The sequence below is a fragment of the Haliotis cracherodii genome, unplaced genomic scaffold (genome assembly GCF_022045235.1).
Source record: "Haliotis cracherodii isolate W230 unplaced genomic scaffold, xgHalCrac1.p SCAF_4, whole genome shotgun sequence".
Classification (NCBI taxonomy): domain Eukaryota; kingdom Metazoa; phylum Mollusca; class Gastropoda; order Lepetellida; family Haliotidae; genus Haliotis; species Haliotis cracherodii.
Window position 1 is genome coordinate 26,157,847 of NW_027266297.1, and position 23,631 is coordinate 26,181,477.

The 23,631-nt window shown below is 41.8% G+C and overlaps 1 protein-coding gene across 3 annotated transcripts in view; it reads right to left on the reverse strand.

Annotated features, from left to right (window-relative positions):
- Positions 1–16,853: 16,853 nt before the first annotated feature.
- The window catches only part of LOC139478970 (epidermal growth factor receptor substrate 15-like 1), a 47,099-nt gene continuing 40,321 nt past the window's right edge, over positions 16,854–23,631 (reverse strand). The window contains exons 20-22 of one of the 3 annotated variants that reach the window (XM_071261686.1): positions 23,128–23,433; positions 22,695–22,721; positions 16,854–18,636 (exon numbers count right to left, since the gene is read on the reverse strand). In XM_071261686.1, coding sequence (XP_071117787.1) covers positions 18,475–18,636; positions 22,695–22,721; positions 23,128–23,433 — 495 coding nt within the window. In that variant the 3' untranslated portion in view covers positions 16,854–18,474. Of the gene's footprint in view, positions 20,728–22,694; positions 22,722–23,127; positions 23,434–23,631 lie in introns of all 3 variants that reach the window. The other 2 variants (XM_071261687.1, XM_071261688.1) reach the window with 2 other exon arrangements.

Genomic DNA, 23,631 nt, shown 5'->3' on the forward strand with positions numbered 1-23,631 from the left:
TGTCGGTAGGCATATATAAATGATTATATCTACAACTATAAATTACAAAATGCAAAGTGGCGGTTACTACAATATTCAAAGGATGCGTGGCAATACATTTCGTGCAGAAAACACGATATAAAACCATAGAGAGAATGTATTTTAAATTTTGAGGAGAATAGGTAAGCTGGGCCCCGTCTCTAATATCACAATATACACAAGTTGACGACGCGCATAAGGAGCCGGGAACCAGCTTACTTAGAAAATAGCGAGACTGAATTTGGCCCTTTTCTATATACAACTGTGACGTCAAATCTTTTGCGTCACAATGCGCGATAGGACGTCATAATGGTGACGTGCATTGTAGAACGAAAGCTTTGCAAACCTTGCTTAGTTTTCTTTAGGTGTGCCCACCTCATGTTAGTTTCCAAGTTGCCGTGCTTTTATGCTTTCAATGCCTGCCATATGTTCGAGTGATGTATTACGGTGTAAACAAACTGTGGCCTACCTTTAGAATACAGTACCACAAACCTTTAAAACACGTGACAATACCCTATGACGAAATTTGTAGCATTTTGTTGCAAGTCACACCGGCGAAACAATGCCCTGTGACGTCAAGGGTCATCGTGTGTGCATAAGCCTCCCATCTCTACACGCAATGTCATTGAATACGCCCAGCGGTGTTGAGAGTTTTGAATATTTGTTTCACAGTGTGGACGTAGCTCAGTCGGTTTGCTGTCGGGCTATAGTCTACTAACAATCTGAAGGTCGCGAGTTCGCGTCCGACGGATTCTCATTAAAACTCGCAACTTGTCTTTGAGACATATGTGACCTACGGCAGAGATCGTCCTCACGAGAAGTTGTGGTACTGTATTCTCAACCCATGCCGCTTCACTCAATATATTTATTAGCACCAAAGAGTTCGCGTTTTAATTAGTCATGGTAGAATGGAGATAAAACATACTGTGTTTTCAATGTAGAGCTAGGTTACCTGTAGATTTAACCTCGCTAAATTGAATTTGGAACCGAACGCCCATTATCTACCAGACAAACAAACAAGATGGGATGGCCTCCTTGTTAAGCCCACGAGAAACGTGCAAAATGTGGCGTCACACGACTTGCTCACGAGTTGTTTGATCAGTTGCAACATTCAAAGCCTTACTACAGCTTTCAAAGCGTTTATTGTAGACACATAAGGGACATTTTCAAATTTGACGCAGTGAATAATAGTTGTCTGATGCAATTCCCTATTTTGACTCGTACCATAACATGTTCCCCTTGTTTTTCAGGTGAATTGACTGCCTTTTCATGTTTTGTTAAAGCCTAAGTCACACTTGCGTTAAATAACGTACCTAAGCGTAGACAAATCTTACGCAGTGTAACGGGGGGCAGGCTAAAACGGCACCTCAGCAAAACGTCACCGATTTCTCTGGCGAAAACGGCACCGCATTTGGCGAAAACGGCTACTATGAGTCGGGCGAAAACGGCACCTCTATTTTTAATAACGATAACAACGATTTTTGTAGTAATATATATGGTTTATTTACATGGTATTTTATTAGTAATGTATTTACATTTCCTCTTTTCAGAGATATAAGTAAATATAGGGTTTATTTACATAGTATTTGATTGGTGATTTACATTGTATTTCCTCTTTTCAGTAAATATGTTCATATATACATGTCCATCTTCATCATCTCCTCCACCACCCCTCTTTTAAGGCGTGTCTTTCTGTCTCCTGTCCCCAGGCATGGCTGTTGTCAATGATTGTGTTATGATAGAACATTAATCAGCCGAATGACCAAACATTTTGATGTTATCTTATATAACATAAAACTTACACAGCTTTATATGGAGCACAGTTACTTTTTTCCGTTAGTATATACCTAAAGTAATGTTAATCCCAGAGTAATCCGTCTTCAAACGTATCCATACGTGCTTCATCGTAGCTGTCCGTGTGCGTGAACAACAGATAGCCACGTAAGCTGACATTTTTGTTGACGTAGTAGTAACTGAGTTTAATGTAGTTAGATGTAGTTTGCGGTAGTTATAACCATAGTCTACTATAGCCAAACGTAACGAACGTCGTAGTTATCAAGGCATAAAATATCTACGAACAACTACGGTAAACTACATCTTAGTAGGGGCACAAGTCCGTCTAACTTCGTTTAACTTCACATGACCCGGATATACTACACTACATTTATCTTATTGACATTAAAGATCGTTTCAGTACAGTGAACTAAGTATTTGTACAGTAATCTACGTTTTGAAAATGCTATATCACGTCTTGCTAGGCGTGCTCTTAGCAATATTCCAGCAATATCACGGCGGGGGGACACCAGAAATGGGCTTCACACATTGTACCCATGTCGGGAGTAAGTTAAAGTAAGTTAAATACGTTTAACTAAATTAAACTAAGATAAACTACAGATAACCAGGTAGCAAGTATGGGTTGATACACGTGATATTTATAACCCATGATGATATCAGTCTGATCATTTGTTGTCTGAGTGGGTGAGTTGGGTTTAACGCCGCTTTTAACATTATTCCAGTTACATCACAACGCGTCAGCTTGTTGTGGAAGGAAAACCCCAAGTGATGCAGGTCCCAGATGTTTACCACTTCGGTGAAACCCACGAGCACGGGTATGGTGCTGACAAACATAGAAACATAATCGGGGCGAACCGGGATTCGAACCCACATTCATAGGTTTCTGGCGTGCCCAAGGGACGCAACTCTGCACAGCGAATCGCGGCGCCTTAGACGACTTGGCCACCCATGCCCCTATTTGTCTGAACTCTGCAGACACAACATGAGTGATAGAAGAGTAAATATGATTCGGTTCTGGGCTGTTGTCAACAAAGAGCTGCTATGTTATGCCCAGTGTCTCATGCAATTTGAAGAGGACGAAGAGAAGCAGAGAAAACAGAGAGAATGGTGGGCTCGTGACTGGCTTCGGCGCAGATCAATCCATGGTCAGTATGACGCCGTGATGGAAGCATTACAACTTGAGGATCCTGAAGCTTTCATGAACTTTCTGCGCTTGGACATGGCCACATTCCATGAACTGTTAGCAAGGGTAGAGGACCGTCTCACTAAGAATAGGACCCGATGGCGTGATCCTGTGTCCCTGTGACATTAAGGTTCTTGGCTACTGGAGACTCATACCACTCACTGATGTATAATTTTAGACTTGCTCACACCATCTCAGGAATGATTGTTTCCGTGTGTAAGGCTATTTTGGATGTCATGGAAGCCGAGGTTATGAAGACTCTTATCGAACCCCAAGATTGGTTACAAGTGGCAGAGAGATTTCAAGGGAGATGGCAATTTCCACATGTCTTGGGTGCTCTTGATGGCAAGCATATCGCCATAAAAAAACTTTGAATTCAGGCTCTACGTATTATAACTACAAGGGGTTCTGCTCCATTTTATTAATGGGCCTGGTTGATGCAGATTACAAATTCCGATGGATTCAGGTTGGTGATGTTCGGTCTAGGTCCGATAGCCAAATATGGAACCACTGTGCCCTCCACCAATCAATACAACGGGTAATCTTAGGTATACCAGATGCAGAGCCTTTACCATTTGATGACGTTGATATACCTTATTACATCATTGCAGATGATGCCTTTGCCATGCAGAGTCGGCTAATGAAACCATTCTCTCGCCGGGGACTGGCACATCATGAGCTAGTTTTCAATTATCGCCTTTCGAGATCGCCGTGTGGTTGAGAATGACTTTGAGATACTCGTAAACAGATTCAGGTGTCTGCTTAGCACTCTCCAGGTTCAGGTAGATACTGCATCTTTGATAGTGAGAACGTGTGTGGTGCTGCACAACTACTTCAGAGAAAGGAACCCCTCCTATGATGTCATGATCCTGGACAAGGAAGATACAAACCACAACTTAGTTCCTGGTGCCTGGATGGACACAGCCGACTTGGAGGACATGAATCACACTTATTGGGATAACCGTGACACAGTAGCAGCCAAGAAACAGCGGATTTACCTGAAACATTACCTTTGCTCACCCGCAGGGTCGGTTCCATGGCAGGGTACACATCTTCGCCAATACTGAATCGTTGTTGAACGTCCAATTTAAGGGCAAGGTGAAGAACCATGTTTTACTCTTTTAAGTTAATGCCCTTGTACCAGCTTTCATTAAAATATCAGACCTGTGCATTTGTATTTGTTTGTGTCCTTGTAGTTTTGTTATAATCAAGACTAAACAACAACAAACAATAATGATGTTACAAAAATATATAATTTACAAAGTAATTTAACACCTTTCTTTTCAAAATATGGTACTTGGAATTAATGATTTTGAAAGAAACTCTCATGTTAAATAAAGGCATATTATAACATAAACAAGATAAAGGTGATTTGGACAGACAAATTCTTTTGAAATTATATCTTTATCAGAATGTTACATTTGATTATGCCAACTCATGAACCAAAGGAGCTGCATGAAGTCAAAATTATTGTTTGGTTTCAGACTAAAATCATCATCTGAGTTTTCTTCATGAAATGAAAACTATTTACCTCATTAAGTAGTAAAATTGTCATGTTCGAGTTTTTGATCGAAACAAATAGTCATATTTATTATGACCACACACCCTTTTTGCACGTGCTATAAGGTATCAAAATTTGATCTTTGCAGCCAAAATGTAGATAACGACCCAAAAGGTCTGACCCTCCTTTTCACCCCTTAAATTTCCACAAAATGATCTCAGATTTTGCGTGAATACTAAGCAAAGATGTCTCTATCAAAATATTTGAAAACCTTTAAAGGGTAAGATATATAGTTTGTTATACTACCTACTTTAAATGGGGGAGCTATGGCCAAAAACGTTGAAAGGTCAACGCACTTTTGGCAGTCGGTGAAATTCACAAACACAGTTAACAATACGCCACGCCGAAGACCCGGCTTCGATTCCCGACATTGGTACAATGTGTGAAGCCCATTTCTGGTGTCCTCCGCCGTGATATTGCTGGAATATTGCTAAAAGCGGCGTAAAACCATACTCACTCACTCACTTCAACGCTCTCCCCATTTAACAACTCATAATTTTCACACCTCCCTCTCCTCACTGCTCTCCCTGCATCATCTTACCAACCAACCAACCAACCAACCAACCTACCTACTCTTCTTTGCTGAAGTTCATGTAGTCCAGCAAGAGAGATTTTATGCCCGTTTCCTAAGGTTCATTGAAAGTATGTATGAAACATAACATTGTTGACAAATATTGTTTCAGATCACAATTTCGGTTAAGAAGCTGGATAGAAGCCCGCCCCCCCCCCCCCCCCCCCCCCCCCCCCCCCACACACACACACACACACTCTCAACACTCTCTCCGATTAACTTTCTTTACCAATCAACACTTTTCACAACCAACACTTACTGCTCTCCCCATATCACCCTTACCAACCACCCAACACTTATTGCTCTCCCCATATCACCTTTACCATCCAACCAACTCTTACTGCTCTCCCCATATCACCTTTACCATCAACCAACACTTACTGCTCTCCCCATATCACCCTTACCAACCAACACTTACTGCTCTCCCCATATCACCTTTACCAACCAACACTTATTGCTCTCCCCATATCACCTTTACCATCAACCAACACTTACTGCTCTCCCCATATCACCTTTACCATCAACCAACACTTACTGCTCTCCCCATATCACCTTCACCAACCAACCAACACTTATTGCTCTCCCCATATCACCCTTACCAACCAACACTTACTGCTCTCCCCATATCACCTTTACCAACCAACACTTATTGCTCTCCCCATATCACCTTTACCATCAACCAACACTTACTGCTCTCCCCATATTATCTTTACCAACCAACCAACTCTTACTGCTCTCCCCATATCACCTTTACAACCAACACTTATTGCTTTCCCCATATCACCTTTACCATCCAACCAACACTTACTGTTCTCCCCATATCACCTTTACCAACCAGCCAACACTTACTGCTCTCCCCATATCACCTTTACAACCAACACTTATTGCTCTCCCCATATCACCCTTACCAACCAACACTTACTGCTCTCCTCATATCACCTTTACCATCAACCAACACTTACTGCTCTCCCCATATCACCTTTACCAACCAGCCAACACTTACTGCTCTCCCCATATCACCCTTACCAACCAACACTTATTGCTCTCCCCATATCACCTTTACCATCAACCAACACTTACTGCTCTCCCCATATCACCTTTACCAACCAGCCAACACTTACTGCTCTCCCCATATCACCTTTACCAACCAACCAACACTTACTGCTCTCCCCATATCACCCTTAACAACCAACACTTATTGCTCTCCCCATATCACCTTTACCATCAACCAACACTTACTGCTCTCCCCATATCACCTTTACCAACCAGCCAACACTTATTGCTCTCCCCATATCACCTTTACCAACCAACCAACACTTACTGCTCTCCCCATATCACCCTTACCAACCAACACTTATTGCTCTCCCCATATCACCTTTACCATCAACCAACACTTACTGCTCTCCCCATATCACCTTTACCAACCAGCCAACACTTACTGCTCTCCCCATATCACCTTTACCAACCAACACTTATTGCTCTCCCCATATCACCTTTACTATCAACCAACACTTACTGCTCTCCCCATATCACCTTTACCATCAACCAACACTTACTGCTCTCCCCATATCTCCTTCATCAACCAACCAACACTTATTGCTCTCCCCATATCACCCTTACCAACCAACACTTACTGCTCTCCCCATATCACCTTTACCAACCAACACTTATTGCTCTCCCCATATCACCTTTACCATCAACCAACACTTACTGCTCTCCCCATATTACCTTTACCAACCAACCAACTCTTACTGCTCTCCCCATATCACCTTTACCAACCAACACTTATTGCTCTCCCCATATCACCTTTACCATCAACCAACACTTACTGCTCTCCCCATATTACCTTTACCAACCAACCAACTCTTACTGCTCTCCCCATATCACCTTTACAACCAACACTTATTGCTCTCCCCATATCACCTTTACCATCCAACCAACACTTACTGTTCTCCCCATATCACCTTTACCAACCAGCCAACACTTACTGCTCTCCCCATATCACCTTTACAACCAACACTTATTGCTCTCCCCATATCACCTTTACCATCCAACCAACACTTACTGCTCTCCTCATATCATCTTTACCAACCAACACTTACTGCTCTCCCAAAATCACCTTTACAACCAACACTTATTGCTCTCCCAAATCACCTTTACCATCCATCCCATATCACCTTTACCATCCAACACTTATTGCTCTCCCCATATCACCTGTACCAACCAACACTTATTGCTCTCCCCCATATCACCTTTACAACCAACACTTATTGCTCTCCCCATATCACCTTTACAACCAACACTTACTGCTCTCCCCATATCACCTTTACAACCAACACTTATTGCTCTCCCAAATCACCTTTACCATCCATCCCATATCACCTTTACCATCCAACACTTATTGCTCTCCCCATATCACCTTTACAACCAACACTTATTGCTCTCCCCATATCACCTTTACAACCAACACTTATTGCTCTCCCCATATCACCTTTACAACCAACACTTACTGCTCTCCCCATATCACCTGTACCAACCAACACTTACTGCTCTCCCCATATCACCTTTACAACCAACACTTACTGCTCTCCCCATATCACCTTTACAACCAACACTTACTGCTCTCCCAATATCATCTTTACCAACCAACACTTTACACCCACCCTTTCCTCAACTTCTCCCCGTGTCACCAACACACTTAACACCCACCCTCTCCCCGTATCCCCAACACACTTTACACCCACCCTCTCCTCAACTTCTCCCCATGTCACCAACACACTTAACACCCACCCTCTCCCCATATCACAAACACACTTAACATCCACCCTCTCAACTTCTCCCTGTATCCCCAACACACTTTACACCCACCCTCTCCTCAACTTCTCCCCGTGTCACCAACACACTTTACACCCACCCTCTCCTCATCTTCTCCCCGGGTCACCAACACACTTAACACCCACCCTCTCCCCATATCACAAACACACTTAACATCCACCCTCTCAACTTCTCCCTGTATCCCCAACACACTTTACACCCACCCTCTCCCCATATCACAAACACACTTAACATCCACCCTCTCAACTTCTCCCTGTATCACCAACACACTTTACACCCACCCTCTCCTCAACTTCTCCCTGTATCACCAACACACTTTACACCCACCCTTTCCTCAACTTCTCCCTGTATCACCAACACACTTTACACCCACCCTTTCCTCAACTTCTCCCTGTATCACCAACACACTTTACACCCACCCTCTCCTCAACTTCTCCCTGTATCACCAACACACTTTACACCCACCCTCTCCTCAACCTCTCCCCGTATCACCAACACACTTTACACCCACCCTCTCCTCAACTTCTCCCTGTATCACCAACACACTTTACACCCACCCTTTCCTCATATCACCAACACACTTTACACCCACCCTCTCCTCAACTTCTCCCTGTATCACCAACACACTTTACACCCACCCTTTCCTCAACTTCTCCCTGTATCACCAACACACTTTACACCCACCCTCTCCTCAACTTCTCCCTGTATCACCAACACACTTTACACCCACCCTTTCCTCATATCACCAACACACTTTACACCCACCCTCTCCTCAACTTCTCCCTGTATCACCAACACACTTTACACCCACCCTTTCCTCAACTTCTCCCTGTATCACCAACACACTTTACACCCACCCTCTCCTCAACTTCTCCCCGTATCACCAACACACTTTACACCCACCCTTTCCTCAACTTCTCCCTGTATCACCAACACACTTTACACCCACCCTTTCCTCAACTTCTCCCTGTATCACCAACACACTTTACACCCACCCTCTCCTCAACTTCTCCCCGTGTCACCAACACACTTTACACCCACCCTCTCCCCGTATCACCAACACACTTGATATCCATCCTCTCCACCCGAACTTTTTCTGCACAAACTCCTCTTGACCCACTCCTGTTCTTAATCCCACATACAAAGGACAACACAGCAGTAAGAACTATTGTATATGTTTAATGGCATGACTGATACAGAAATGTTAGTCAATGAATTAGCTATACATAAACAAGCCGGAGCTAGGTGACTAGGGCATACAATCAACATTCGCTATCTACATGCTATATTAATCATCAGCACTGCCAACATTGTATCAACATGATAGAAATGTACAGGCATAGATACACATTTACATTATCATACAAGTAGAGAACGTTTCCCCTCTAATACGAGGCCAATCTTCATCCTAAAGTTGCTCAATAATACCTTGGAGACACAGGACACATCATAGTTAGCTTGATTAACATTACTAACAATATCAGTTAAATCAGCTTGACCCCTTAAGTCCCGTAAGATATAAAGATTACACTGATCACACCTAGTCATCTTCAATAAATAATTGAGTGAGTTTGATATAACGCCGCTTTTAGCAATATTCCAGCAATATCACGGCGGGGGACACCAGAAATGGGCTTCACACATTGCTTCAATAAATAAAAACAATCAACAGGTAGATTTTGGTTATCTTATGAGTTCCATACCTAGCTCAGGAGGCTGCATAGTGTTAGGACTTGCATGGTATAGGGTAAATACCAGTACCATGGCGCCATTCCAGAAAGCGAACTAAGCTCGACAATCAATCAATAAGTATTGGAGTTATGAATGCCTTTGCGCTAAGATCGCTTTCTGGAATGGTGCCAAGATAAGAAATGATTTATCATGCCAGAAACACTGTTCAAAATTCAAATAAGACTTGGTGACTAATGATTCTAGTTTTAACTGTTACTTTCAGCCCTTACTAAGTCAGGCTATCCAGCCAAATGTACCCAGGGTTTATTATGGAACAACAAGAGATCAGTATGACCTGGAATCATGAGGATGGGTGTCTGGTTACACCAGAGGAATCCAAGAAGACACATCACTGTGCTACAGGAGTAACTAACACCATGGGTTAATCTGTGCTGAGAGTCCACCGATCCATGATGTCGACTCTTATGACCAGCCTAGGTTGATGGAGACCTATGCAGACACGGAATCCACATGGGGTCCAAAATGGGGGAACAGAACCAAGGAGAATTCTTAAAACATTATTCCAGTAGTTGTAACACAACTACAATAAGTGTTGTAATACTTTTACATTGTAAGATTGTAAGGATTCTCCTCAGTTCCATTACGCTAGCAGCCAATGATTTACTGTGGTCCATGTGACAGCCATGTTGGCCACTAGCCTAGTCTAAACAGTCACTACCTGCAGCACAGCAACGTCATAATTTCCTGCATAACATGAGCATAATGAGCACTGGCAAATCCACAGATTGTCACAGCCAAGAGGTGCTAAGAGAAAGTATTGCAAGGTTAGAAATTAAATCTGACATTTTTAAGAAATATTGAACCATGCAACATGAAGCAAATGACATAACAAGTAACAACAAGCTATGCAAGGAACATCTAAATAATCAGCCTCTCCTCTACCATTAGGCAAACGTCCAGCAATAAGCGTGATATATCAGCCCTTTGGGACAACGTGTGAATGAACAATATAGGTCATAGCACCTGTCCCATCACCTAGCAACCAGGGACTGGAGCAGGTTTAGTCAACCCCATAACCATGAGATATATAACACATCGGAGTAAAAGATCTGATTTTTATAAGATTGAGGATTTAGTCAGATTTAATTTCCAATCCTGTCAGGAATATATTGTAGAATGAGATAAGAAAAGAATTAAAAAAATATACAGAATAATGCATGGAGCTATGTTGGAAGATCACAGGATGGGGACATTAATGAGATGAACAGTATAAAAAATCTGAACCAAACCTTGATGCAGGGTACAGAAATAACAAACAAACAATACCGGTACACTGCTCAAACCTGTCACTGTGCTGTCTTAGCATACAAACCATTACAAAGCCCACTGATAATGCAGGGTGTATGGAATAAAACCCTAATCCCATCCAAAATAGTATGCGATTCAGTTGCTATAAAATGCCACATTGTGTCAGCAGAGAAGAAACATTCACAGTTGTTTGCTAAAATTGTGAATTTATTGAATTACATGATTAATAAGAATGTGTAATGTTGACGAAAAGATTGGCCCACCTGATGACTTGAAGACATTATCTACGACTTCGTTAATCTACTGTAATCTAACCATTTCTATCTCACATTAAGTTTAAATTCATCATGGAGTATTTACAAATCTAGCTCTTCATGCACACGCAAACTCAGTCATTCTCATCAACTAATAACAACTTAAATATACAACCTCTGTAGCCATCATCACTACTCCTTCCTATATACAAACCATGTACTGTGTTCCTTCCCAGGTCACTACATCGGTCATGTCTGTCCGATCTGTCATCTGTGTCATCTTTGTTCATCTGTGATCATCTGTGTCTGAACTGTGTGTGTGTGCATGTTGTGTGTGTGTGTGTGTGTGTGTGTTGTGTGCATGTTGTGTATTGTGTGCATGTTGTGTGTGTGTTGCATGTTGTGTGTGTTGTATGTTGTGTGCATGTTGTGTATTGTGTGCATGTTGTGTGTGTGTTGCATGTTGTGTGTGTTGCATGTTGTGTGTGTTGTATGTTGTGTGTGTTGTATGTTGTGTGCATGTTGTGTATTGTGTCCATGTTTTGTGTGTTGCATGTTGTGTGTGTTGCATGTTGTGTGTGTTGCATGTTGTGTGTGTTGTATGTTGTGTGCATGTTGTGTATTGTGTGCATGTTGTGTGTGTTGCATGTTGTGTGTGTTGCATGTTGTGTGTGTTGCATGTTGTGTGTGTTGTATGTTGTATGTTGTGTGCATGTTGTGTGTGTTGCATGTTGTGTGTGTTGCATGTTGTGTGTGTTGTATGTTGTGTGTGTTGTATGTTGTGTGCATGTTGTGTATTGTGTCCATGTTGTGTGTGTTGCATGTTGTGTGTGTTGTATGTTGTGTGTGTTGTATGTTGTGTGTGTTGTATGTTGTGTGCATGTTGTGTATTGTGTCCATGTTGTGTGTGTTGCATGTTGTGTGTGTTGTATGTTGTGTGCATGTTGTGTGTGTTGCATGTTGTGTGTGTTGCATGTTGTGTGTGTTGTATGTTGTGTGCATGTTGTGTGTGTTGCATGTTGTGTGTGTTGCATGTTGTGTGTGTTGCATGTTGTGTGTGTTGCATGTTGTGTGTGTTGCATGTTGTGTGTGTTGTATGTTGTGTGCATGTTGTGTGTGTTGCATGTTGTGTGTGTTGCATGTTGTGTGTGTTGCATGTTGTGTGTGTTGCATGTTGTGTGTGTTGCATGTTGTGTGTGTTGTATGTTGTGTGCATGTTGTGTGTGTTGTATGTTGTGTGCATGTTGTGTGTGTTGTGTATTGTGTGCATGTTGTGTATTGTGTCCATGTTGTGTGTGTTGCATGTTGTGTGTGTTGTATGTTGTGTGCATGTTGTGTATTGTGTCCATGTTTTGTGTGTTGCATGTTGTGTGTGTTGTGTGTGTTGTATGTTGTGTGTGTTGCATGTTGTGTGTGTTGTATGTTGTGTGTGTTGTATGTTGTGTGCATGTTGTGTATTGTGTCCATGTTTTGTGTGTTGCATGTTGTGTGTGTTGCATGTTGTGTGTGTTGCATGTGACTGCAGTCAACATAATCATATCTTCTAACATCAGACAACTCACAGCACCATACAAATTGCATATAGCACATTGAGGATTACTTTGAAGTTTCAGTGTACTGAAAAAGGTGCTCAAGACATACAGATAATCTAATCCAGAATCCTAATGCAAGGAAAGGCTTGATAACTGCATTGCCTGATACAGGAAAAAAAAGAAGTTCTGCAGGTTTTGAAGATTCTGTGATTAACAAACTGACACAGAACTCATTTTAAACACCAAGACTTCAGTCTTAATTTTACTTGACACAATGTCCTACCATCTTCCTATACTGCCACCTACCTGATGGTTGGATAATGGCAGCACAGTACACCAATTCATGATTCAAAATCAAACATAGATCACTTTCTTCCTTGCATATGTTCATTTCAGGTCAAAATACAAGCCTTTGTTTGGGGTAACATGCCCAAATCTACAAAACAGCTCTAACAGAAAAAATTTAATTATTCAAATTTATTTATGTACACCCCACAAATCAGCATGTCTGTCTGTCTGTAAATCATTTCATAGCCTGGATATAAAGGAAACAAAAGAAACTGCCCACTTACCTACCATTTTTTTATATACTGTATATTCGACGTAATAAGCGCCCAGGGCGCTCTCAAAAATAGAAATAGGGGGCTCTTATTAGAAAATATTTTTGGTGAGATTAAAAACCAAGGTTGAAAGATTGTAAATTTTGTGGTTTATGCTGACAGCCTGATACGTTATGAAAGAAGAATCTGTGTGTATTATACACTATAGATATATTTTCGAGAATTAAATTGCTCATAATTAAGGGTGCATATAACAAACGAGTGCGTATTATACACAAATAAATAAGTCTTGTGTACATTGATCAATTGGAAAGGGTGCTAACTGGAATTGTTCACTAGCCATTATATTAGCAAATAACACCGTGGGCGCTTATTACGTCGAATACGGTAACTGTCATAATGCCAGAAACAGATATTTCGAATAATAGCCCAAGACGTTTTGATAAATTGACCTACACCAACCTTCCTTATTTATTTACTTAATTTTGCCAATAGATAAACACCACACTGACGGGATATGGGATATGGGATATGACCCAGCAGCCAAATGTCTGATTTCAGTCATTATTCACAAGTACTGACCAGGGCCCCATTCCACAAAGCAATCTTAGCGCTAAGGTGATTGTACCTCATTTTCTTTAACATAGTCTTATGGCAATAGTAGCTCTTAAATCCCCTGTGGAAGAGGACCCTGGACACAATTCTGCAAAGCAATCAAAGTACTATGGAAGTGGTAGGTCTGTGATACAGTATGGAGGGACAATCATCTTAGCACTAAGGTTGCTATGTGAAACAAGGCCCAGGATACAGGTGGGATTTCTTTCTCAAAACAGAATCAAGAACAGGACAACCAATAATGTGATAATGTGAGGTAGGAGGATAGCGAAGCATACACAGGGAACCTCGTTGTCAGTGACTGACAGCAACATCTTCTGGAATACAGGGCCCCGTTCCAAGAAGTGACCTTAGCCAATGATGAGCGAAGTCTCTCTTAAAGTAAACAACTTATGAGCAGCTAAATACTAAAATAGCTTCATGGAACGGGCCCCTGGGCCTCGTTCCACAAAGCAATCATACAGCTACGACAGTCATAAGCATATGTTATAGTATAGGAGTTACGGTCAGCCTAGTTCTACAATCACTTTGTGGAACCGGGCCCGGACATATTAGACAGGTTAACATGTAGCACAGACTGAGAGTTTTCATTATCACAGACCTGTCACTTTGTACAAGGCCAAGGCAAAGTGCTGCTTCCATGCATGAAACAAGGGCCATCCATCCTTAAACATATATTGATTCGTCCAATCCCATAGTAGCATTTCAGAACCAGGCAAGCAGGTCAATAACAATCACATGTTTCACCTTGGATTAGACTTCTAGTCATATCATCGTAACTGATTTGTGGATACAGGCTACTTTCTAAATCCTGTTAATCCAAAAGATGTTGATCGAAAACTCAACAAATGTCCTGCAGCAGTGAAAGAATCATTCGTTTTGCAAAAGTACATCTGAAAAACTGAGTGGAATTAACTAAATCTACTGTTCCACCTACCACAATCTGTGACGTGAGGCGACAAGCCTACAAACTTGTATCTGTGTCACAGTCAGTGACGTGAGGCGACAAGCCTACAAACTTGTATCTGTGTCACAGTCAGTGACGTGAGGCGACAAGCGTACAAACTTGTATCTGTGTCACAGTCAGTGACGTGAGGCGACAAGCCTACAAACTTGTATCTGTGTCACAGTCAGTGACGTGAGGCGACAAGCCTACAAACTTGTATCTGTGTCACAGTCAGTGACGTGAGGCGACAAGCCTACAAACTTGTATCTGTGTCACAGTCAGTGACGTGAGGCGACAAGTCTACAAACTTGTATCTGTGTCACAGTCAGTGACGTGAGGCGACAAGCCTACAAACTTGTATCTTTGTCACAATCTGTGACGTGAGGCGACAAGCCTACAAACTTGTATCTGTGTCACAGTCAGTGACGTGAGGCGACAAGTCTACAAACTTGTATCTGTGTCACAGTCAGTGACGTGAGGCGACAAGCCTACAAACTTGTATCTGTGTCACAGTCAGTGACGTGAGGTGACAAGCCTACAAACTTGTATCTGTGTCACAGTCAGTGACGTGAGGCGACAAGCCTACAAACTTGTATCTGTGTCACAGTCAGTGACGTGAGGCGACAAGCCTACAAACTTGTATCTGTGTCACAGTCAGTGACGTGAGGCGACAAGCCTACAAACTTGTATCTGTGTCACAGTCAGTGATGTGAGGCGACAAGTCTACAAACTTGTATCTGTGTCACAGTCAGTGACGTGAGGCGACAAGCCTACAAACTTGTATCTGTGTCACAGTCAGTGACGTGAGGCGACAAGCCTACAAACTTGTATCTGTGTCACAGTCAGTGACGTGAGGTGACAAGCGTACAAACTTGTTTCTGTGTCACAGTCAGTGACGTGAGGCGACAAGCGTACAAACTTGTTTCTGTGTCACAGTCAGTGACGTGAGGCGACAAGTCTACAAACTTGCATCTGTGTCACAGTCAGTGACGTGAGGCGACAAGCCTACAAACTTGTATCTGTGTCACAGTCAGTGACGTGAGGCGACAAGTCTACAAACTTGTATCTGTGTCACAGTCAGTGACGTGAGGCGACAAGCCTACAAACTTGTATCTTTGTCACAATCTGTGACGTGAGGCGACAAGCCTACAAACTTGTATCTGTGTCACAGTCAGTGACGTGAGGCGACAAGTCTACAAACTTGTATCTGTGTCACAGTCAGTGACGTGAGGCGACAAGCCTACAAACTTGTATCTGTGTCACAGTCAGTGACGTGAGGTGACAAGCCTACAAACTTGTATCTGTGTCACAGTCAGTGACGTGAGGCGACAAGCCTACAAACTTGTATCTGTGTCACAGTCAGTGACGTGAGGCGACAAGCCTACAAACTTGTATCTGTGTCACAGTCAGTGACGTGAGGCGACAAGCCTACAAACTTGTATCTGTGTCACAGTCAGTGATGTGAGGCGACAAGTCTACAAACTTGTATCTGTGTCACAGTCAGTGACGTGAGGCGACAAGCCTACAAACTTGTATCTGTGTCACAGTCAGTGACGTGAGGCGACAAGCCTACAAACTTGTATCTGTGTCACAGTCAGTGACGTGAGGTGACAAGCGTACAAACTTGTTTCTGTGTCACAGTCAGTGACGTGAGGCGACAAGCGTACAAACTTGTTTCTGTGTCACAGTCAGTGACGTGAGGCGACAAGTCTACAAACTTGCATCTGTGTCACAGTCAGTGACGTGAGGCGACAAGCCTACAAACTTGTATCTGTGTCACAGTCAGTGACGTGAGGCGACAAGCGTACAAACTTGTTTCTGTGTCACAGTCAGTGACGTGAGGCGACAAGTCTACAAACTTGTATCTGTGTCACAGTCAGTGACGTGAGGCGACAAGCCTACAAACTTGTATCTGTGTCACAGTCAGTGACGTGAGGCGACAAGCCTACAAACTTGTATCTGTGTCACAGTCAGTGACGTGAGGTGACAAGCCTACCATCTCAACTGTGCAGTACGTTACAACACAACACTGATTCCACAAGTGGGACTTTCTGTGGTACCTACAGCCACTTCCAAATACACATCATACTGTTACATACTAATACACCCTAAACTACCACCTTGTAATGCTAACGTTGTCATTACAACATCCTAGGCCAGACCAGGCCATCTTTCTCTTTTGTTTGTTTGTTTGTTTGTTGTTTAATGCCCCACTGAGTAATATTCCAGCTATATGACGGCAGTCTGTAAATAATCAAGTCTGGACCAGACAATCCAGTGATTGATGTCATAAGCTTCTGGTTTGGTTTGTTGTTTAACACCGCACTCAGCAATATTCAAGCTATATGACGGCGGTCTGAAAATAATCGAGTCAGGACCAGACAATCGATTGATAGGATACGATGCCATGCATCAACCAAGTCACTGAGCCTGACCACCCGATCCCGTTAATCGTCTCTTACAACAAGCATGGATTGCTGAAGGCCAATTCTAACCCAGATCTTAACAGGCCATATTCTTGTCTTTCACAAATGAGCCGACATTAAATTCGCAAAGGTATCACGAATATCGGTATCTTAAAAAAAGAGAAGACGGCGCATTATTTCATTGAAAATATAGGCAGGAAATTAATCGTGATTCAAACTCATAAACCCTGATGTTTAGGTATCTTCTGTCTCTTGGTAAATTACACAAGAAAATCTGTAAAACTGGCAAATAATTAGGTCTGGCCTCATGAGTTAACCCTCTGGTTCCTAACTTACTTCATGCACAATCAGTTTGATCATTGTTGCAATACTATATTTGTAAGCATCCAAGTGAAGAAGCACAAAGACCGCTGTGTTTCACATAGAAGCAGGTTCAGGGGGGCTTGAGAGTGACATATAACTTGCAAGCAATGGACTAGCCAAGGTATCTTACATAACAGATTCACTAGAAGTGTGAGAATAGGAAGATATGGTTCCAAGAATCAACAAATCCCAGAGTTAGGGTCATTATTCTGGTTGTTCTGAGTATAGTGAAAGTTTGGGTTTCCTTTTTAAATTCCTGAACCACAAGTCCAAAACAAGCTGGAGACTAGATGGATTTAACTTGTGGCGTCTTCCCCTGAAATATACCAACACGTTTCATGTTCCAAAGCATCCATCATATTGGTTATACTAAAGACTGCTGACAACTAACATTCTCAAAGAAGCACATGTTGTCTAACAGCACACTCAGCAACATTCTAGCTATATGACTGTACCCTTTAGATAATTGAGTCTGGACCTGCTCAATGCTCATGTTATCAATCACTGGATTGTCTGGTCCAGACTCGATTATTTACTGACCGCCGTCATATAGCAGTAATATTGCTGAGAGCAGTGTTAATCAACAAACAAAATGTATCTTTAGACATAATAGTCATGTAAAACTTGGAATTCTCAATACTCTCTGTTTCCCGACATGTGTACAAAATTCACAGTCTGCTTCACATCAACACTAGGGTGAACAAGAGGTGACGGGTACAGTCTACCGCACCTGCACTTATGCCCTATTACCCTTGGAATAAAATCTTCCCATTTCCACACCTCGGAATGCCTGCCATATTGCACAAGATGCTGGATTTAAACATCCGTCTCCGAATCCTCCTGAGGAGACAGTTTGAACTTTGAGTCCAGTTTTGTCCTGGACTTTGGGACAGGGTGCTGCTGCCCATCGCCTCCTCCTATCTGTATCGTCCTCTGCTCCGCTGTCTTGTTCTCCCACGCATCATCGTCGACAGTGAACTGTCAGGGAAACACAGCGTTACCATGGTTACATGCAAACAGAAACATCAGCCGACTTGAAGCCAGGATAATTTGAGCTCACTTGAAAATACTTTTGTGTCAAATCTTGGGGCATCTTTCAAAGGTACAACCACTGAGAGAAAGGTATGTACCCCGCACAAGATCACGCTAAGCCCTCACGCCAGTTACCTACATTTGTATAATTCGTGACAAATGCACACATTAAGTTTGTTGATACATCAATAGAAAATAACCACAGTCAAATAATGATGTTTGCAAGAAAGTTGACAGTACATTCAACATTACAAAAGACTTGGCAATAGTCTTATTACAAGTTAGATTAGTTGCAAATCTTTCCATTCCAAAAGATACCAATACCATATATTTCGGCTTATGTCTCATATATTTACCATGCATCAATGTCACATAATATTCCTTATGTCTTATATATTTACCATGCATCAAGGCCACAAAATATTCCTTAAGTCTCATATATTTACCATACATCAATGCCACATAATATTCCTTATGTCTCATATATTTACCATGCATCAAGGCCACATAATATTCCTTAAGTCTCATATACACTCAGTAACAAAAGTTTAGCAACACCCAAATATTGAGCATTATTTGAAAATGAGAAAATGTCAGAAACGGACTAATGCACTGACTTCACAGAGAGAACGTAATATTCCTTAAGTCTCATATATTTACCATGCATCAATCAATGCCACATTATGTGGCTTAAGTCTCAAACATTTACCATGCACTCTTCATGTTCTGAGAGGAGTGTTGAAGTTGATACACATGTATTCATAAATAACATCAAAATCTGCAATATGAACATAATACGCTTCCTCTTGTTATTTCAGATACACATAAAGAGTTATTGATATTGACATATTGACATATTGACATACTTGTGACCAGTGACAAAGTAGTGAACATACATTTTCAAACAACACAATGATCCTTCACAATTTCCTAATACTGTGTTGAATACAACAAATTACTGTGAACATATAAATCTGATTTGATTCTTATTCTTAATTTACAATACAACAAATGTAACAATATGACATAAATATGAAATAAATTACATGAAACTACTGTATTTACAGTAAAGGCAGACACATTTACCTGTCCAAGAGATAGGAGAACAGTTAATGATAAGTAGGATAGATTTCATAAGTGAAGCTGTCAGAGAGAAAGAGATCTTAAATGTTAAACAATAAGCAAAATTAAGCTTGCATCTTACACCAGTGAAAACAGGGTATGCCTACAACAGGAGTCTGTGGCTACCTGGGGTTTGAACTGTTCAGATTCATAAACAACAGATCACACACAGGCCAATGGTGACTTGCCTTAATTTGGCTGACATACAGTTCTCTCTACAACTGACTGACATGCCTTGAGATGCATGTCGCTATCTCTTTTTCACCCGCAACCCATCAAAAAGATGCAAAACTGACAAAGCAATTTTGTTTAATCTTGAAAATACACAAGTATTTATCTTAATTTTCATACCGTCCCCCAAATCATGTACCTATTTCTCAGTGACCCAGTTCGGGGACAAAATTAATGACGGCACCGCAACCATGGTAACCACAGGCGCTGCTGTAGGCAGAATGTGCATACCTTAAGTCTCCAGAGGTCAACCCAACAGCAAACATGGCAAACCGGGCACCACAAATGTAACAATCAAGATGTTTCAGATATTGGTATATAAGGTACTACATTCATAACAAATAGAACTGTTTTGAGGCTGGAGAGATTACACCGCTTAACTTGACATCACAGTCTCCATGACAACTGCCTCTGCAAATGTTCCAGCAAATTTCTAAACCCTGTAACGTTTTCTTTACACCAGAGCATCCATATTTGCACCCCGATGTTTGTATAGCAGAAGGAAGAACAGATGCTACATAATCACATTTGGCATTTTCGATTTACAAAAAGGGCTGTCCAAACTGTCAAGTGTCGTAGTTGAAGGACTGAGTGATACGTAAGTCATATTTTGTCACACAGAGGGCAGAGCGCCCCTTGGTGGGCGTGTCACTGGGTTGCCCACGCCGACTTGTCGTCTTCAAACTGCATGGTCGGGGGAGAGAAGCAGAGAGACAGGTCATTAGGGTGTACACAAGTACCTACACACTCACTGTACATGCTGGTTGGGGCTAACCCGTTCACAAACACATCATGGCCCTACGACTCTTGTACGTCAATGTTAAAGGATGGGCGATACAACAGTCGTAGAGCTACATTTGTTTTACAAAAAGTGGTGAAGAATGTTTGCATGGCAACTCATATTCTTTCATATTATTTACAATATTTCAGACATTGCCAATCGGAATGGTTAGAAAATTAAACAGTATGATGCATCAAACATATCAAGTGTTATCTAATCTAGTGGAATTTTTTTGAAATTTTCAGAAGTGATAAAAGTCGGATGTTGGAATGTTGCGTCTTTCTTCGGAAACAAATATTTTCATACGTGACGAGGAGTAGCCGACCATTATCATTTTGGCAGAATTATTTCGTTAACAGTAAAATATATACATATATTGTAGTGGCTGACATGGCCGACTGTTCCAGCAGTTTCATTAAATGGCATTACTCCCCAAACCAGGGTCACACATGGCCAACAGACCATTAGATCTGAAACAGGCGAAAATAAAAAAGGACTACTTGTTTTCTCCCCAAATATTATACCACTTGTCTGAATGAAGATGTGGACTGGGATTAACCTATGGTGTCAAGCTCTGCTGAAAGACATACACGATAAGAGTCAATATGTCAAAAGTCCCAAATCACTAAATCTTGGAACATAGAACCGAAAAAAAAGACGATCATTTGAAGCTTCAGTGATGCATGTTTTAAGTATGTTAATCGGACAGGAAGACGTGTTTGTGCATACATGTCAGAGTGATATATTCCAGTTATAGCCCAAGAGTTGGGAATATTCCCACAACAAGCATGTACCTGTGAGTCTGGAGGAGAAACACACACATGTAGGACTCAGATCCATGGAAGGTCTCTCATCTATGGAGGATGCCTAGCCATGGCCCAAATGTTAAATGCACAATCGCAATGGCATGTAAGTGTGTTTGTTGCTTAACGTCACACTCAGCAATATTCCACCTACATGACGGCACTCTGTATATATAATCGAATCGGGACCAAACAATCCAGTGATTAATATTGTGCGCAATGATCTATGTCATCGGGGTACAATGACATGTAATCAACAGAACCACCAAGTCTGACCACCCAATTCATCAAGTCGATTCTTCCAACCAGCATATCAAAAGTGGAGTTGTATAATATACACTATCTAACCTTTAGTCATTGTGGACCAGGGTGCCGTTGTACAAAACAACCTTAGCGCTACGACTGTCGTAAGTCCATGTTAAGGTATGGGAGTAACGATCACCTCAGCGCGAAGATCCCTTTGTACAATGGCACCCTGGAACATATATCTTTTCCATAGACAGGGGACCAGTGTAGATCCAGGGTAGAATAGGCCTTCAGCAACCCATGCTTGCTGTAAAAAGCGACTACGCTTGTCGTAAGAGGCAACTAACGGGATCGGGTGGTCAGACTCGCTGACTTGGTTGATGCATGTCATCGATCCCAATTGTGTGGATTGATGCTCATGATATCAATCACTGGATTGTCTGGTCCAGACTCGATTATTTACAGACCACCGTCATGTAGCTGTAATATTGCTGAGTGCGGCGTTAAACAACAAGCAAACCAACCATAGACAGGCAGCATGCCACATGAACGAGATCCTGTTCAGGACGTGAGAGCTGCCATGGATCGGAGTCTTACATATATATTTCCACACACTAGCATTGAATACTGTTTATTATATAATTTCATGACGATCAACTTCCTAGGTGACATTTCAACAAACTGTCCCAGTTGATCATCATGAAAGATATTCTCTAGCAAAGCCCTTGACTTGTGGTTAAAATTAATGCCCCATATTGAACTGAAGCAATGGTTGTGCTATACAATGCTGTATCTATGCATCAAGTAGATGGTTTTCTTACATAGAAGCTTTTTTCCCATATATAGTTCTATTGAATAGAAAAGCATGACAAAAATGAAAACAAACAGTGAAGATTGTTAATGGGTTGTTCAAATTAAATTGATTGAAATGAAAGGTGCAAAATTACTCATTACAAATGTTAAAACCTTTCTCCATGAAATGAAAATTACGCCCTGATCTAAAAGCAAGGGAAAACAGACCGACAAAGCGAGATCAGCTGGGTTCAGGAGAAGATTGGATGAGGTCTTTCAACTGAATTTGCTTGTATTTTTTCTTTGTTAATTTGTCTCCTTTTCTTTCTTTTCTACCATCAACTCTTCCCTCGTCCAAATCTTCCCCAAATCCTGCACACACCAAACAACACGGATGAAAACCTACCCACACCTGAAACCCCTTTCAAAGGAAAACTAGGATGTGCATGTCAATCATCTTACCTTTCCTGGACTGAAGTCAGCAAAATTGGCAAAAGGATCACCAGCGGTGCTCCCCCCTGTTCCAGAACTTGCAAAAGGATCCGTGGCGTTGGCAAATGGATCGCTTCCAAATCCAGGAAATGGATCAACCTTGGGTTTGTTGGCTCCTGTGGGTAAGGGACTCTTTGACTTGGGCGGGGCAGGCCGTGGGGGTGGCTGCTTTTTGGATTTAGGAGGAAGGGCGGGGGCTTGTCCTGGAGAATCGGTTCTCTTAGAGGACTTTGGAGCAAAAGGATCAGTGCCAAATATATCGTCGCTTCCGCCCTTCTGGAAAGTAAAAAAAATGATTAATTGTTTATTGACTATCATCTTGTTAACAATGAATAATACCAAACCATTTTGTGCTTTAACTTGCATTTATCATCAAGAGCAATTTCAGTCAAGAAGACATTTAACGTTAGCAATAATATGGCTGAAATATTGCTGACGCTGACTTCTACTAGATTCTACAATTGTTCCCCACAG